The 18,950-nt window shown below is 38.5% G+C and overlaps 2 protein-coding genes across 4 annotated transcripts in view; both read right to left on the reverse strand.

Annotated features, from left to right (window-relative positions):
• The window catches only part of PTPRB (protein tyrosine phosphatase receptor type B), a 63,559-nt gene extending 57,795 nt beyond the window's left edge, over positions 1-5,764 (reverse strand). For 2 of the 3 annotated variants that reach the window (XM_021528962.4, XM_021528961.4), the window contains exons 1-2: positions 5,597-5,753; positions 3,932-4,321 (exon numbers count right to left, since the gene is read on the reverse strand). In XM_021528962.4, coding sequence (XP_021384637.3) covers positions 3,932-4,321; positions 5,597-5,651 — 445 coding nt within the window. In that variant the 5' untranslated portion in view covers positions 5,652-5,753. Of the gene's footprint in view, positions 1-3,931; positions 4,322-5,596 lie in introns of all 3 variants that reach the window. The other variant, XM_085569816.1, reaches the window with a different exon arrangement.
• Positions 5,765-6,387: 623 nt separating this feature from the next.
• The window catches only part of PTPRR (protein tyrosine phosphatase receptor type R), a 144,426-nt gene continuing 131,863 nt past the window's right edge, over positions 6,388-18,950 (reverse strand). The window contains exons 11-14 of the mRNA XM_021528964.4: positions 16,103-16,213; positions 14,755-14,912; positions 12,635-12,748; positions 6,388-7,602 (exon numbers count right to left, since the gene is read on the reverse strand). Coding sequence (XP_021384639.3) covers positions 7,509-7,602; positions 12,635-12,748; positions 14,755-14,912; positions 16,103-16,213 — 477 coding nt within the window. The 3' untranslated portion in view covers positions 6,388-7,508. The remainder of the gene's footprint in view (positions 7,603-12,634; positions 12,749-14,754; positions 14,913-16,102; positions 16,214-18,950) is intronic.

Consider the following 18,950-nt stretch of genomic DNA (forward strand, 5'->3'; position numbering starts at 1 on the left):
GATTTTTCCCTTTCTTTTTAGAAAACCTAAACCCACATTTATCGTTGAGCTTCTATCAGTATGCTATTGGACTTTGTACAAGGTCTTGTAATTATGTCCAAGGATCTGACATTGATGCCTCTCTTTGTCAAGGTGGAGCTCAGCAAAAGTGGTCAGCCAAAGAAAGAAAACTCAAGAAATTTTTGATATTTCATGGGTTCACATAAATGTTAGCAAACTCTTAAACTTACAACACCCTTTAAAGTAACTTGAGGAGATTAAAATTAATTTCAGTGGATGTATTTTTGGAAAAATATTTTGGGTCAACTTAAGGGTAGAAAGAAAATATTGTTTCTCACTGTTCTAATTTATGCTGAAGAAATTAGTAAAAATTATACGCACAAAAAGCTACAACCGGTAGTGAACTTATGTATCATTATTGCAGCATCTACAAACACTAAAGGTGTAGAAAGCTTAAAGCCTAAAGATACTTAATTTACATTATTTCAAAAATAAGTAAGAGTTTCTGCCTTTTCTGTGCTTCTGCCACCTTTTTCCTGTGCTTTTCCACCTTCCCCAGAGTCCCAAGAAGATGCATTTGTCTTCCCTCCCTATGTTCTGCAGTTGCTACTGCTGCTCCAGTGGTTCAGAGCATGCTTGGAGTGTGCACTGCTCTGGTCTCTTCTGTGCTCCATCTCAGCCACTGAAGCATCAGCAGTGGGATGTGAACTTAGCTGAAGTTCTGATTATGAAGCAGCTAAACTGAAAGGGGGATAAGGGGAAAAGAGAAGCTTATGTGAGAGAAATGACCCCAGACAAGAACCAAGGCTAGGAAGGAACAGCATAAACGTCAGATGGCACATCAGACTTCAGCTCATACCTGGTATCTGGTATTTTGTCTATTTCAGGCTGGAAACAAACAAGAGATAGAAAGATGTTCTAGTTGTTATTCAAATTCCTTGTTCAACATGTTTTGTATCTTTGTAGATCCCACTATGGTTCTTCAGTGCTTGGCACACAACTGTAAGTACACCCTCCATAAAATCAGCTACTCTTTTTGAATGTCTTGGTATCCTTGGATCTGGCTTGTCCCTACCATGTATGATATGATATAAGAGAAATGCAATGAAGAACATCATATTACAAAACAGGTAGTGTCACCTGCTGTATCCAGACTGCTCTACAGCCTGTGTGACAGTCTCTAGAGCTCAGTGCATAGCTGCAGCATACAGCTTGGCCTTGTGTCTACTCATTTGAAGTAATTCCCTACTTAGTGAATAATCTTTGCCCAGCAGTGGTTTTGAGGTTTGCTGGTAATATTCAAGGTGCCACATAGCATTGCATCTGTTCTTAGTTGGATATTTTATTGAAATTAACCTACCCAGAACAAAAGCTTGTAAGAATTGCTTATGCACTTTAGGAGTGACATCAGTGTTAGTCTGTCAGCATTAATGGTGGGTATTTGTTCCACAAGTGTTATTTACATGCAACATTCTTTGTTCTTTTCAGTCATCCTGACTCTATCTCTTCACCTGCCCCATCTTTTCCTCTTGCCTGTTTCTATTCCTGGTTTCTGAGCTTAGAAGTTCTGAACCCAACAGTGGGCTGGTGAAAAGCAGGCTTTAGCATTACAGAGATTTTTCTCTCTCTGCCCAGAATGTCTTCATGAATTTGGTGGGAAATGAAGTCTCACTTTCTCTGTTGCTTTATGACCATTCTTCATTTTAGCTGTTTCAATTAGAGAGTGATTCAAACTTGATTTTGTGTGAGAAGGACTGTTTCCTGCTAGATTTGGAATTACCTCTGAGTGAGCAGAGATGGGCTACATTCCCAAATTGATCCTGGTTTCCACAAACAGTCATTTAGATCAGGACTGTTACAAAACATGTAAATCCAAACACATCTCAGATGGCTGATTTGAAATCCAAATCCAAGCTCAGACTTTCCCCAGGCTCAGAAAAATAATGTTTGATATTTGAGTAAGGTCCAGAATAAAAGGTACTTGCAGCTATTGGGTTTGGAGCTTGTACTCTATCTGGGTGATGTTTGAGATGCAATTCAGTAAGCTAGTCCTATGCCAAAATAAAACTCTTTTTATGAGTACTGTGAAAATAGAGGGTAAATTATAACAAAATGTGGTCTTAGTCAGGAGTAGAAAAACTCCAAAGATTTTGTTCATTTTTTTCTATACTAGATAAATATAGACCAAATATGTTATTTTAGGCAGATCCACTTCTGCTTGTATTGAAAGCAGATAGATGTTCTTGGAAGACTAACGTTACACATTTAGCATTGAAGATTTTGACATGCATATGGATGCTATGATCAGAATTGGGGGTATTAGATATTGCTCTCATAGTACTTACTACTATTTGAAAAATTAATCTCTTTGCACTGCTTCCACTTTATATTCCTATATTCCTAAAATTCTTAGTTAGGTATTGAGGATTACAGTGTTTTGTTGATTTTTCAGCAGAACTTCCCAGACCTGTCAAAAATAAGGCAAGTAACACTCTTAGAAAGGATTTGCAGGCCTGAATATGGAGAGAATTTCAGGAAAATCAAGGTAAATTAATTTAAGAACTGAGAACAGTAAACAGATGAGAAGGTGCTTTAATATGCCATGACAATTGTCTTAGTGCTTATTGGTCTTAAATTGCTTCTTCTCTTAGGATGATTAAGAAAAGTGTGTAAGGTTACTTTAACTTGGTTAGGCCACACTCCATCCAGCACACTACCTGTGCACCTCATCTGAACTGTTCCTAGTGTCTTTGAATATGCAAGCCATACACACCCCCAGGGACTTAAAATGATTTTGCCTGTTTAATTTCTAACATATATGGGAGGGCTGGGATGGCATCATGGACACTTTTTCATTTCCCGATTCTGCAAGCTATCCTTTCATACATCCACTCAGATGAGTAGTCCTGGTCCTATGAATAGAGTTCTTCAAGTGCAAATTTGCTGAAAAAAATTATACTCTGCCTTACAATAACTAGGAGTTCAGAAAGGATGAGGATTTGTTTTAAACATTCTTAAAACTTGAACATATGCAACAGTTTTAAGTCACAAAACTGATTTTTAACCCTGTAAAGACAAGAATTGACAGTAAAAAGATGCCTGTAGGTTGTTCTTATTTACTATGAAGAATTACTTAGTAGTGCACAAGAACAGTATTAACAAGTTTGCCAGGAGGGATTGACAATGGGACATTGAAGAAAGCATTATCAAGCAATATTCAAACCACTGTACCTTCCATTTTGCCATGGATATAGTAACCCACAACTACACAGATATACTGCTACATGTCTGTAGATATGTGCACAGACCTTTGCATTTCAAGGTACTATTCCAAGAATTTCTGAGACTTTTTGTTCAACTCATTAATCTCAAGATTTTGAGTGTTCTCATATATATGGCATCTAAGAGCAAAATTACACTGAATAAACATGCAAATGTGCTAGCCATGACTGTTCGAATTATGCATTTAGGTTAATCAGAGAAATAATTGTGCATGTGTTGGATTTTCAGATGTCTTCTTGCCCTTGACAGATTGAATCTGGATTTGTATGATAAAATGAATGGGGAGGAGAACTTCTTTGCATCCACATTTTTGAAAAGTACTAGGAATCAGCACCCATAGTTTAGAAATGGAAAAAGGAAATGACACAATGTTAGTGACCTGAGGTTACATATATAAGCACATTGATCCAAAGATTGGGAGTAGACAAAAGGAGAGACATCCTAAAAATATAAAGTGGATTAAAAACAACAGTTGTGAGAAAGACAGCACTAGTCTCAGCTGTTCTTTAATAGTTCTCAAAATGTTTTTCAACTGTGAAAAACATTCTTCTGTATGAATAAAATATCATAATTTTTCACATTTGAGTTAGCATAACAGACATTTTTGTTACCAAAACTCCCAGGATATTTTCTTGAAGGAAAAACTCACCTTGCTTTGAGCACAGATTTACATAAACAGGTTTTCCTGTCTCGCTGGCTTTTAGCTGCATCCACGTATGAAGGTATTTTTTACTCCGCTTGGCCATTACCTTCTGACCTTGTTTTGTGAGGAAAAGGGAGCTGTTGGCCACCTTCAGGAGCCCATCCTCGTGGCAATTCCACCTGACTGCCTGGGGACAATCAATGATGACACTGCGAGATGACAGAGCAGGGCGTGTAGAGATGCTCAGGCACTGGGCAGACTTCACATGGAGGAGCCTGTCATCTGCCATCCACTGCCACTTCTGATTCAGGCTGGTCATATTGCACTTTTCCATAATGACTCCTCTCTTTTCTGAAAGACACTGCTGTTTCTGGACATGGATAATCAGAAACCCTTCTGGAAAAAGAAAATTCCAGAAAAATATGATTGATTTACACTTTTACTTGACAAAAAGCAAATTCTCAATGATTTAAAATAACTGAGCAAATAAATCTTTCTTCCCATTTTCTGTGTGTTGAACATTTAATGAAATTTCCCATAAGTTGAACCTATTTTAAAAAACCTTCCAAACACAACACTTATGTGATGCATGTGCTGGTAATGTAAATAAGAAAAATGCAAAACCCCAAGCTATTGTGGCAAGGTTCTCTTGACATGCATTATATATAAAAATAAGAAAAAATTAAACTGGATATAAAAGAAGTCCAAGAATTATTAACTTCAAACATCAGTTCCTCATTTCCCCTGCTGGAAAGCAAACAGATCTACATGCATTCTCAGTCTCTGTTTCAGTTTTACAACACAGACTTTTAAAAATATAATTTCCTGCCTAAAAGTTGTTTTAGTAAAGTTCATAATGTTTCTAAGGGAAACATATAGGAGGATATTCACAGATCTATGTGTCTCTCAATGTCTGTGTTACAGGAATGGGGGTTCTTTACTGATAGGAAGCACATCTGTTTTACTGGATTTATTCCAATGTCTCTAGCTGTTAGCTTTGTGACGATTCCAATTCACGTAAGATTAGCTCTCTGTGTCACCACACTTAAAGATCAACACCAGCTACTCAAATGAAGAAAATTACAGAGCATTAATCAAAACCCCACAAAGCTACCAATGCAAAACACATACTTGTAACAGAATGCAGAATTGGTTATTTCAAATGCAGCTTCCTTGCCATATTGTGTTTAGGTTGTTCGTTGTTTTTAGTCGCAGTTACTCAGACATTTCCAGCCCCATTAGTTACAAAGTGCTAAACCAAATGTGCATTTATTTCCCTCAATTGATGTTGTCATTCCCCTGTTTTTACAGACCTGGTAATTTTCTAGCTAAGCATTACAGAAAGTTCTTGTATCTGAAATTTAATGAAGTATGAATAAAAGATAGGAATCTCCTGTCTGAAGCATTTATCCCAAAAACTCAGCTCCTGGATTGTCTATCAGGAGATCTTAAAAAAAGAAGATGTATCTCCAGCATAGAAGAAGACAGTTTATTTTCCTTTGGAAAGGAATCTAAACAGAATGGGCTGTGTTGGCCCTGCCCCTCATTCCTCTGGTACGAAGCCCAGAGTAGAGGTGACTTGGTTTCTGTAAGTCACTGGCTGTGCCGGAGGGCTCTGCTCAGTGGCAGAAAGAGCAATTTGGCAGAGGGGAAGTGGGGAGAGACACTTACCTGAGAATGCCAAGGCAAGACAGGTAGAAACCAGGACGTGAAATAAAGAATCCATTTTCCCTCTAACAACTCCCCATGCTTCTCTTAAAAAAACCCACCTCAGATAAGTGAAGCGAAGGCTAGGAAGGAAATGTGCCTTCACGGGGGAAAAAGTCAGTGACGAGCACTTCCTTCTATTCAATTGTTTAGGGGGGTTTTACAGTACTTTGTCCTTTTAATATGATTCTTCACTTTACTAGTTGGTTTATTTTGGAAAAATACAAGCAAAAGAGAAGTTTTCAAACACCTGGGAAATTAAAAGAGATTTTGTTGAATTTCTTTAGACTAAAAGAAAGGGGATCATACTTTTGTGTTATTTGTTGCATGTGAACTATTACAAATCTACAGGTGCTGACTAAGTATATTCTATATTATTCAGGGAAAAACATGTATTTTTTGTAACTCTACACAATCAAGCAAAATCTCAGTATATTTCTAACTCCACAAGTTCTAAAAGCCAAGTGGAGGGTGGGGAGGAAGGGAAAGAGGAGGAGGCAAAGCTCTGCCATCTGTAGCAAGTCTTACAGAAACTCCCCCTGAGGAATCAAGTGATGCTGGGTTTGCCTTCCCATCAGGTGGTACACCTTGCTCCATGTCAGCTGGGGATTGCCTGTGCCCTCTGGATTGGTTCCCAAGTGGTCAGAAGCCATGGTGCAGGCTGACCAAATTGTGCTGGGCTGAGCCTGTTTATAGGGGTACAAGAGTGTATGTGCATTAATTACTCTAGGCAAGAACAGACACTTCAGTTAATATTTTATATTTAGGGTTGTTTATTAGCAGTATGAAGCGAAGTCAACATCACTGCATTAAAAATCATTACACCCTGTAAACAGATCTCCCAGTGCTGTAAGCCATAATGCCAACTTCGTGTATCTCTTAAAAACAAACTTTTACTGAGCAATAAAGGAAACAGTCATAGCAGCATTTTCTTTCTTGTATAACCTGTCATGGAAGAGTCCATATCACTAAAGGTATCTATCTCTTACTGAAAGAAATAGACCAGATAAACAACATATGCAAAAATTTCTGTATTAACAAAAGACAGACAAATATTTAAAATCCTTACCATTTAATATATGCTACAAAGTTTCTTTTAAAAGTAGAATGACTTACACAATTTACAAATACACTGGATTCAGGTCTGTAGCAGAAGCGTGTTCTAAGACAATCAACAGTTTAGGGTAAATACATATACACTGAATAACAGACATTGTGCTCTGCAGCTGCTCTGTAAGACCTACAGTAAGTACACATTTAATAGTTAATAGGATGAAGAACATATATTTCCATATAAAATATTAACTGCTTTTGAATATTTTCAAAAGCAAGATTAAAAAAAAAATTATTATCTCCTTTTTTAAATCCATAGTTGAACACTTGCAATTTTAGCAGCAAGAATATTATGTGGCCAAGGAACAAGCTCACCACATAATCAGTAATAGCACTTTACAGTACAGTTGACAGTCCATTCACAAGACAGTTTGCAAAACGTCAAAGCTTTTATACACTTGTTAAATATTTCTTCTGTAGAAGTCCCAATGTCCATCTGACTGTAGCAGGAGCACATACATACATTCCATATGGCAGATATCAGCATTACAGAATTAAACCCACCTTTAGATACATAGACAAAATCCATGTGTAGTTTCAGTACAGTACCTTCTTTATAAATCATTTTTGGGAAGCTCACGATACATTCATACATAGTAAGGGTCCAGCAATCTCTGTACTTTTGCCAAACCGTCCACAATCTTTTCAGAAGCTGGCCTCAAAGCCGTCTTTCCTACTGCAGTAAACGCCTTGAAGAAGCTGCTGGTAGGTAATGAAATAAATTACCTCAAGAGACTGACATTTGGTTTTACCCTCCTCAGCTTCACTGGACAGCTTCTGCAGAAAGTCTTCTTTCATACAGACTCAGTGCATGGTGCACAAATTCATACTGCTCGCTGGTCTGAACCATTCCACCCCTGGAAAGGAAAAAAACTGCACTGAAATCTTATTTCTTAAGACTGCAATACCCTCTAGCTCCTGCCAGCCCCATGACCACCAGATGACACAAGCCCTTTCTTAGTTTTTGACTTACAGTTTGCTTGAGTAAGTGGAAGATATTTGTCAGAGAAGAATTACATTCCTCATAACTTATGCCATACAGCACATGCCCCACATGAAAAATTCCCAGTTCCATCAGAGTAAGAATTAGAGAAGAAAGCATCTGGCATCTACAGTGTTAAAACCTACATTTCAAATTCAGTATGTTAAAAGAGAATTTTGCTCAATCACATGGGCATGGAAGGCCAGAGACATGGATGCAGCATTACCACTGATGGAGCAAGGAAGTATACAGAATCTGGCCTTTCATTTCTGTCCTTTACTAAAAATGTAACCTTCTGTGACCTGCAGATGGCCTGTGCAGAGAACAGCTCTTCCTGTCCTCTTTCTAACGCCTACAATGCATCCTGTCTGAACAGCCACCACCTACAAAATTTTACAGTGGTGAATCATTTCACCACCAACAATGCAAAAGAGTTTAACCTAACCATACAAAGAACTAGTTGCAGCCAGCTTGGATGAAATGCTTACTTTTTATACATTCACCTGATAACAATCAATTTTTCAGGTCTAAGTATGAGGATCAAGTCTCACATCTCCAGTACCAGTTACAGTGTGGAAGGAAGGGGATGTCTTACAGGAGGCAGATGTGATAGGAGTGTTATCATTAAGCTCTGAAATTAAACTGAGTCTTTCTGTCAATACTGAGGTACTTGAGGTCTCCCTTCTCATGAAGCAAGGCCTCAAGTTTACTTAATTCCACTCCTGTTATCTCATCTGCCAGGGTATTCAAAGCTATCTACTCTGCTTCTAGAAACAAGCCCTTAGTTCATCCTCAGTGTACCATGGAGCAGCCAGCAGCTAGCTAGCATCCCTTTGGGATGATGAAAGACTAAATGGCTTTAGTGAGAATGAAGACATTAAGATACATGTCACATCTAGCTTCAGTTAGATCTTAATTGAAACATTTAAATTTGCAAGGTATTTGGATCCAGAGCACTGTTGGAGCCAGATATCTTGCAGGAGCAGGTCTGAAAATCTCATGAGATCCCTAACAACAAATATAGTACTGATACACTAAGCTATTTGAAAAATGGTAAGTAAAACTTCCTCAACAAGCATTGTCCTTCAGAATTAGAGAAGGTCATCTACAACCACAAGGCCCTTTAATTTTCTTCAGTGCTTCTGGATGGCTAAATGGCTATGGCAGGAAAATAATAATTAAAATAGTATCTACTTCTTTAAGCAAGTGACAGTGGTCTGCGTTCCTCCATTGAGCTCATGCAAATATAGAACATCTTCTGGTGAGCCTATTTTGCTATTCCTAGGAATAAAGTCACAGGTCCTTAAATGGTCCCACCCAACCCAAAATGAAACACTCATAGCTTTGCCAACAAAGGCATCCACAAATTTACAACTCTTGGCTGCCTTTTGCCTTCAGCTGCTTTCCTCTGTGCTTGTCCCCTGCCTGGAGATGAAGCGAGATATTAAAGGTGATGGGAGGGCTTTGCTCTAGTCTTCTGTGCTGCCTAGTCTCCTTCCTTCCTCCTTGCTGCTGCATCCTGCTCTGCCCACGCAGCTCCTTCGCAAACAGCTTCCCTCCCTGCCTTCCTCATCAATGTTCCCCCAAGATGTTCTCTAAGGGAGTGCACTTCCCAGGTTAGATGTGCTGTGTAGAAGGGTGGGGGAAGGGAACATATCCAGGGAGAAGAACTTTCTACAAAGGGCAGGTTAAAACAATTCTGGCTGCACTAGGCTGTTTGTGATGGTGATCCTTGCTCCTTCTTCTTCAGTGCTGAAGCAACACACAAAACCCCAGGAAAGTGTGTGTAAGACTATGGGGGCTGAACCCAGCATCATGGCATCTGACCTGTGTTAGCAATTCAGAGGTTATGATGCTTCTGAACCTTGTATGGACTAACAGTCCATATGTCTGTCAGCTTAAGGGCATATGAGTCTTATTCAGTGGTTTTGACAACTTAGCCTTGTCAGTGCCATTATACATGGGATTTACTGAGCCATAGTACCACAAAATGGTTTGGATTGGTAGGGATCTTAAAGACCACCTAGTTCCAAACCCCTGCCATGGACAGGGATACCTTCCCTTAAGATGAGGTTGTTCAGAACCCCATCCAACCTGGCTTTAAATACTTCTAGGGATAGGAAGGTAAAGAATTTCTTCCTAATATCTAATCTCTATTTACTCTTTGTAAGTTTAAAGTCATTATCTCTTGTCCTATCATTGCAGACCCTGGCAGAAAGGCTTTCTCTGTCTTTCCCATAAGCCTCTTTCATACTGAAAGGCAGCAAAAACATATCCCCAGATCCTTTTTCAGGATGAACAATCTCACCTCTCAGACTTTCTTCATAGGAGAGGTGTTCTGTCCCTCTAACCATTTTCATGTCCCTTCTCTGGATCCACTGTAGCAGGCCCATGCCTTTTTTCTCCTGGGGAGCCCAGCGCTGGATGCAGCTCTCCAGGCAGGGTTTCACCAGAGCAAAGCAGAGGGGCACAGTCCCCTCCATGGACCTGCTGGCCACACGGCTTTAGATGCAGTCCAAGGTACACTTGGCTTTCTGGGCTGTAAGTGTACACTGCCAGCTCATGCCCAATTTTTCATTTACCTATCCCAAGTCCTTCTTAACTTCATTCTTATGCAAGGCTCACATTTCATAGCAGGGAATTATCTGTGATCCCAAGACATTGGTTTGTGGAAATGTTTGTGTGGAAGAGCATTTCAGGAGGAAATTTGCTCAAGGAGGGAGGTTTCCTCTCCTGTGTCCCTAGTGCCTAGAAGGGATGTAGCCACAGCTACAGCACCTGTGAATGTGCAGCCTTTGTCTATTTGCTAGTCCTCACTGCCAGCTACTCTGTGAGCTACTGGGCTCTCTGCTTCTTTGAGACTCTTTGGGCTAGTGCTTGGAAGAAACAGAACCTGGTATCCTGAGGGCTCAGGGACTGTGACCATCTTTGCTTGGGTAGCAGTGAGTGTATAAAAGGTCCTTTACCCTGCCCTCTGGCTTGCTGCTAGTGCAGCTGCATGCAGTCTGCTCCAGAATGAATGTGATGCAGGGTTTGGGATTATTTTTTTTTAACCTGAGGCCATTAGTCAAAACACTTAAACAATGAATTGACGCACACTGGAAACTCTTTTCATCCTGTCTGAGGAGCCAAGAGCAAAGTTATCGGATGTCATTCCAAGAATGTGCCTTTAAGGTTAAGAATGTGCAAAGTTTCTCGATGTCACAGTAAGTCTTGAAGATGCCTCACATCAAATATTTCCTGTTTCTGTTGCAAAATATAAAAAACGAACTGGGAATGAAAGCAAGCTGAGTAGACCTGTGAGTCTGTCTTTTTACAAACTCATGCAGACCATGGCTGTATTTACATCCTGGACCGATATTTTGAGTAGATAGCCAGATTTCCATTCTCTTTCCAAATTTATCTAGGATACTAATATGTAAAAGAAAGTTCATTAGGCAGATCCTCTCAACAAAATTGTGTTCTCAGTCAATAATGCTGAAAATCTGGATTGTTTTTTATGTCTGAAATAGGGATATTAAAAGAGGCAGCTAAGACCAGAGTTTGCTTTAAAAGCAATGATAAAAAGATTCTTTCATAATAGAAATACTAAAATGGAGAAGAACTCTTCATACCTTTCTCAATAAGACAGCTATTCAGAAAAGAGGTTTGGAAATTTGTAGTTGGTAATTTAAAACAGAGTAAGCATTTTTCCCTCAGCTATTCCTTCTTATTTTTTTGCTGAGATTTTTAGGTCAATAACTCCCCTTGGAGAATTTTACACTCCAAGTGGCTCATGTTGCCCTGTAAAGATCATATTACAATGTTGAGTATGATGCAGCCATACGGGAGGGGAAGGCAGGGGAGATGACCCATAAACACAGTCAACTGTATGGATTCTGGTCTTTCTGTACTTCACAGTTCCAGTACCTTTCAGAGCTCTTCACAACACAAAAAATTCTGTATTAAACCTTTGACCTAAGATCCTTTTCAGCATTTGCACCCTATGTATTTTTTTTTTCATTTAAAGAAGACATGCATGTCAGAAGCAGTTAGGATACTTGCAATGAGAATAAACAATTTATGACCTGTACCTACAGCAGGAGAGGAGACTCTTCTATTCTTGGTGCAATCCTGTCTATTTGCTTTATACAAAATCCTGTTTTTCCAAGCAGAATAAGAAAGAAAAGTACAACCCAACCAACAGTTTCCATTGTGCACAATACCCACATCCTCCTGTAAAACACAAATCCCTCTTCAGCCATGGTTTCACAAAACAAAGCACTCTGCAACAATATTGGCTTACACTGTTCCTGCTCCCAAGCTGTGAATTCAGTCAGGGAATTGATCTGACTTCAGAAAAGTCTGGAACAAATCCCTTGGTATTTTCTTAGGCTGGGTAAATTTGCCAACTCAATTCAAACGGACCCCCAGCACAGCTGAGGAAATAGCAACAGCACCAGATTTGTCTTTCTCCAGTGCTCAAAGAAGCTACACATTCAGTGAGCCTGGATTTCTTTGTCAACCCAGGCTCAAAGAAAATCCCTTGTCTCCAGATTGCCTCACCTCTCTTGTGTCCCAATGGGATGATGCAGACAGCAAACAGAAAATTTTAGTGGAGGAAAATAGAAGTGGCAAGTGCCCAGCAACTACATGGTTGTCATTTCAGGGGAATTTCATTCAATGGAAGTTTCACCCAGAAAACAATATGATTCCTTATTCAGGACCTAAATACATATGTTACCTTGATTATTCAGTTAATGTGATCATAAAAGTCATCACAAGCAATGGCAGCCATTTAATGTAAAGTAACATTCAACTGTGGAAATGTTTTCAGAATCATTACAGAATAATTTCTGATCATTACCAAATCATTTTGGTAATGATTTCAGAATCATTGACTGATTTGTTGTTCTTTTGGAACTCACCGATCCACTCGTAGCTGGCAGACAATGCTCAATGCATCTACAACTCCCTCTTCCTTTAACTGCTGACAACCAATGGATGTGGCAATAAAACATCCAGTTCTTCCTATACCAGCACTGAAAAGAAGGCAAAGTTTAATAGTGGAATGAAGTTCACAGAAGCAGGAATAACACGGAAAACACTAAATATTATGAAAATAGAAAAAAAAAAAAAAAGAAACTTGGAATTGCTAGAACCTACAGTTCCTGGATGCATGTCCAGCAAGGCTGACTCCTCAGCTCACTTTTATAGAGAGAAATGAAAGTGTGCACTGTTCCAGCAGTCCAGTTGTGGGTAATTGTGAGGCATACATTTTTTTCAGATTGCATACAAGTGTATGGTAAGAAAACCAAGCTTCATTAACACTACAAAATCTGAGCATTCTCTGGCCCAGTCCGAGCAAATGATGAAGGTATGTACTGAAAAGGAGAAGCCAACCTAAAACTAAAATTCAGTAGGTCTTTATGTTTAAAGTCCTGAAAGTATACAGGGGTTCTGCTAACCATACCTCTAACCTCATGAAGGCAAAAAGGACCTAGATCCATGCTGATGAAGTTAACTCTCCTGTGATTCTGCAGGATGGTGAAGGACTTGGTGCTATAGCTCCCCAGGATTTCTTGATGCCTACTGGGAAACAGCCAGTTTGGCTTTTTTTTTTTAATTGTTTATTCTCAACAATTTTGAGAATCTCTGCCCCACTCTGTTTCTTGCTTAAGTAATGTGGAATGCAGTGCACCTCATGGCTTTCATGCTGAATGGCAGGAAAATTGGGGGAAAATGTTAAAACATGAATTTGGGGTCCAGGTCTTTATAGCCCTCTCATTCAGACAAAAAAGAGAAGAAACTGACTGGAAAATGGAGTGTGAGATTGCAGACTTTTAGAGTGAATGTATAGACAGCTGAGTTGTGACTGAAGAACTATGAATTTTAACCACAACTGGGATGATATCTTAATCATAATTGAGCTGATATCTCTCTTAAATCACTAATAAATTCCTGCCCATGCTTACAGACCTTACTGTTATATCATTCATCTCAGAAGACATCCCATTCTTCTGAAGAGCTTTATTGCTGAAGAGCCATACTAGAAAAAGGACAATCTCAATAGCTATCCACAGATTTCTGCATTGCTAGGGAAACTACAATCTCTGATAAATACAGCTGCATAAAATTGGGAAAGCTGCTTATTAATCACATTCTAGTTTTCAAAAATTATGGGTGGTTCAAATCTATCTTCCATTTCTCTAAATCTCCTAAATATAGAACTGGAAAGAAGTTGTTCAATATGAAAAGTCCTCATTTAATGTACTTCTAGGAAAAAAAAAAAAAAAAAAAAAAAAGTATTATCCCAGCTGTAAGAGAGGTATCATCACCATTATGAGACAAACCAAGTAAGAAAACCCTGATTTTATTTTTACTTTCTGTTTTGCTTCATCTATTTCTTCCCACCAATATAACAAATCCAGTGCTACTTCCTATTATTTAAATTGCAACATGGGGTAATGAACCAATATAATGCAATAAAATAGAATTAAACTAGAACTATTAGAAGGTCATTCTCTGGTGCATTATAATTTGTATAAATAAAGCTCTATTCTTGAGTTCTGAAGAACACTTTGTTCTTAATATTCAACCAACTGCTTTTGTGAAATTGTTCATAAATTCTATTACTGATGTGTTTTGATCTCCAAATTTGTACCTGATTCTTGCTCCTCAAAACTGACTTGCTTTGCAATATGGTTTGCCTACTGGTCACCAGGCACTGCATCTGAATTAGGCATGTAATCATGGAACAAGACAAAAAAGTAAGCAAATCATAAATAAGAAACAAAAGGAAAATAATTTTTCCAGCTGGTCTTTCAAAAGAAGAGTTCACTAGCAGAAATAAAGAACAGCTCAAAAGTGATCTGCTAACAACAAGGGAACTCTTTCCAAAACTCATATCCTCAAATATGAACTTAAAAAGTCAATTAACATGAAGAATTTTGCTTTTCCCCAAACACATTTTTTAGGAGGACTATTTGATGCAATTTGCTGTAGCCTTGCTTTTGGCAGTCACTCGAGAGAAACACTGGCTAATTACCTGCAGTGCACAACAACAGGCCCTCTGCCCAGTGATTGCAGCCTGTCCTTTTCCACATCCAGAATGAGCTGCAGCAGAGGCTGAGCGCTGTCGGGGGTTTTGTGGTCTGGCCAGGATGTGTACCAGTAGTGCTTCACACTGTGGGACTGACTCCCTTGCTGGAAACAACACCAAGATTTTGTATGAACACTTGTATTTGCATTTCTTACATTGTTATGGTAAAAAGACAGTAAAAATATTAAGAGAGATTAAACAACTTTTTATATTAGACTTGGAGGATGCAACTGTGGATGGAACTGATGTGCTTCCAGACACCCAATTATAAGAAGGGTTTGTGCACCTGAAAACTTGGCTATTTCTTAAGTTAAGTTCAGTTTTCTGACTACTGACTTTTCCAGCTGTGTAAGTTCAGTTCATCTGACTACTGACTTCATGACTGTATTGTCAGTCAGGAATTGTCAGATGCCTGTGTTATATCAGCAACAACATCTAGAGATAACAGCTTGATGTGGGCTTCTGAATTTCTAAATTATCATGTATTTCTACCTTTTAAGGTCACGATAAGGTTCTGATACTAAAATTACAAGGGTATTGAAGTTCAAGATGCAGAAGAACTGCCCTTCTAGATTAACAAGATATCCCAGTTTGTTCAGTTATTCTCTCCAAAAGAGTCTGCTACTGCTTACTTCAACAAGGGGCTAAATATGGGCTGGGGTAATTTGTATTGGATGATATAATTCTGCTCACTTCTCAGTGCTGGGGCTGAAACACTAAATGTTCCCAATAATAACTAAATGTTCCCAATACATTATTTATTGTAATGCTCTTCAGGAGTAGCAGGTCAATCTGATAGAATGAGAGCGTAATATGGGGAATGTAATTAACTCAGAAGAGGGGCATCTGTCTTATTTTGCACAATTAAAGTTTAGTGAGAACCAGGAAAGTATGGAGATTTCTTTATATACTTCTTTTTAGCTTCTCAGATAGGTTATAATTGCACTCAACACACAACATGAGCAGCATATCTTTTTTTAGAACAATGCTATGCTAGTTTTGTCATTAAGTAAAATCCCTTTATTTTGCCTTGACAATGCTAAAAGGGCCCCAAAACAAATGCAATTCAAGAGAGTGAAACTTGCACTCTTTTTTGAAGCCTTTTCTATTGCCAGAGTCCTACAAAGTGGCAATACAATAAGTATTCCGGTACTTTGGTCTCGACCCTACCTTGCAGCTTCATTGCTCCTCCTGTATAAATTTATACCCTTAAAAAAAGCCAACACTTTAACTGCATTTTACAATAAGGATAAGAGAGCATTGTGAATGATACTTCTCAGATGCAGATGATTACCTTTATTGTAAGCTGACGGACAGTGTAGTTTTTGCATTCTTGCACACTGTTAACAAGGACTTCAACCTTCCCATAGATTCCTCTTTTCTCCGGCCAATAAAGCACACATTTCTGGAAAGCAAGCATCAGTGTCATCAACAAACTGAATTCTGGAGCAATATTCATATCTAATTTTTACACAGAATGTATTTTTCTGCAAAATTCAGATGAGTTCAACTGAAGTGCTATTCATATCAGAAGTATTCCTAGATAAGATTTTGCAGTTTTTACTGTATGACTTAGGCCTGGTTTTCAAGATCTGAGTTTTACAGTATAGAACAATTTGCACAGCTGTTTTTATTCTTAAAAGCTCAGTGAAGTTCAGCTATAAGAATTATTTTCCACATTCAAAATTAAAGAGGTTTTTCTTCTAGAAAACTCTAAAGTCCAACTTTTGAAGTTTCGTGTTTCCAAATGGGATTTCCTTCTGAGCAAGAGATTCAGAATTTGTCCCCTGATCACAAGGCTTTTTATTCTATTTACTCTCCTTGGCCCTGATACAAGAAAGCATATAAATGTGTCCTTAGATCTTACTAAACTCAATTTGACTTAATGTGCATGTTAAAGTATTTTGAAGAACCTGAGTTGTTTTACTATATAACTTCCTGGAAATTAGTGTTAGAAAAATTCTTCAGTCTTGCTAGAGCTACACAAAATTGCATGCAAAATTCTCAATTAATCAATAGTTTTACACTATTTCGGCAATTTATCTGACAAACTTCTACTAAAAAGGAGATGAAGAACTAGTATGTACAAGACAAATAATTTTATTTTCTCCTTGCAATAGTTTGCTTATATTCAAGTCTTCAGTATTCATTTCAATTAGAGTATCTCCACAGGCTATATGAAAACAAATATCTCTGTTGTATAAATACTCCTCTAGAAATGGATGCTTATTCCCTTAAGAATGTAAGGTGTATGAAAGCCACATTTTCTGAAATAATGCTGCCCAACTCATTCATTAAATAAAAAGACTCCCCAACATTTAAAGGAAACCTTCTATTTCAATATCCAATACACATGTATAAAAACCAAACCAACTAACCAAATAAACAAACAAAAAAACCCCAAACCCCAAGAGAACAGTTCTACAATAATAGGAATCCTTGAAAGACCTTGCTTGTATTTCCTCACAAACTCTTGCTGAAGCAACTGGTATACATGTAGATAGACAGTAGCCTACATTATGCAGCAAAATGAAACCATGCCTTTAATATAATTAATTTCTATAAAGCATAACTTCCAGTAAATACTGCTAAAAATGACCCAGAAAAACAATCAGTGGAATGCGAGGCTTTACCACCAGATGTGATATTTGAGTTGCTACTCGATAACCCAATAGTGAATTGAACTGAATCACCTCAGTTGTATAAATACTTTCCTAAAAATAGATGCTCGTTACCTTAATAGTGTAAAGTGTGTGAAAGCCACATTTCCTGAAATAATGCTGGCCATTCTCACTGGTTTCGTTCAAATCCTGTCTTTTGCAGAACTACTCGAACATCCTAAATTTGCTGTCTCCCCGAAGAGATCGAGAATGGCAATAAAATACTCAGAAATTTGTATGAAAAAGTGAGTTCACAAGTTCCACAGTCGACCCATGTGACACATATAGTTACTATCATCTGCCAGATCTGCAATTCATGCCCCTCCCTGGGAGTGTAGTTTTCAGTGCTAATATGGGAAAAAGAAAAGTCTAAATACACAATTGTGCCCTGACAATCAACAATAGTTGAGTAAACTCCTGAGACTTCTTGATAAATGTGAGCATGCAACGCTCACTACAAAACCTTTAGGCACTCCAGAAGAGTGTTTTTCTTGACTCTTTCCCAGAACTAGAATTGGCAACTTGTGTTGGGTGGACAATGAACTGTGGCTGTTCATTAAAATAACTTTCATTTAACATTCTGTCCACTTTTAGTGAGATACAATGGATTATTTTTAACACTGTTGCTGTGCATCCTTTAAAAATACTGTTTGTTGCTGTTTTAAAAATAGCCTTGAAAATACAGGTGGAATAACCTCAGGCAAGCACTTCCAAGGAGTGGAGAATTAACATGTTTTTAAAAGTTAACTGAAAAAAGGGAAAAAGATGGTGGTAGGAGGGATAAAGATATCGGGTATATAGAAAATAATATACAAAATCTCAGGACCATAACAAAAAAAAGTAAACTGCTTCAAGATGTTATTTGTACATAAAAGAAAATTCCTCTCTGGTAGGCACATTTTAAACCCATTCAAACATCTGATATAGTGTATGAAGGGTCTGGTGTCCAGCCTAATGTATGCAAGTAGTAAAATCTCACTGTACACAGTATTTATCAGAAACAACCAAACATGGCCCCTCCCTAACCCGAACTAAACATTCCCTGACAAACAGGAAGTTTTTACAAAAAACATTCTCTCGCATGGCTTTTAATTGATTTCAGCCTTTGTCCTTCCCCCTGCGACAGGGCTGCAGGCCTGGGCTTCCTTCCATTGCCTCTCCTGCCTCCTGGCATGCCCCATCCCTGCCACTGGGTGCCAAGCTTCATGGGACTGCCCCTGAGGTGGATTTCCATAACTGAGTGGGATCTGGCCCTGCTGTGCTCTGGGGCTGGTGCCTGTGGTTTATCACAGTCAATGTTTTCAACTAGCCAGAACTCTGCCTACTGCAGCCTGGTCCCCAGTTCTGCCAAATGGAGGAAGGCTGCCCCAGGTGACATGATGTTTACTGCTTTACATTCTCTGGATTTGGACCCCAAACAAAATTAATTTTAAAATTCTCAAATATTCATGCAGTTGTTTAACTCCAACTCTTCTTCTGGGA

The sequence above is a fragment of the Lonchura striata genome, chromosome 1A (assembly GCF_050655825.1).
Source record: "Lonchura striata isolate lonStrDom1 chromosome 1A, ASM5065582v1, whole genome shotgun sequence".
NCBI classification, from domain to species: domain Eukaryota; kingdom Metazoa; phylum Chordata; class Aves; order Passeriformes; family Estrildidae; genus Lonchura; species Lonchura striata.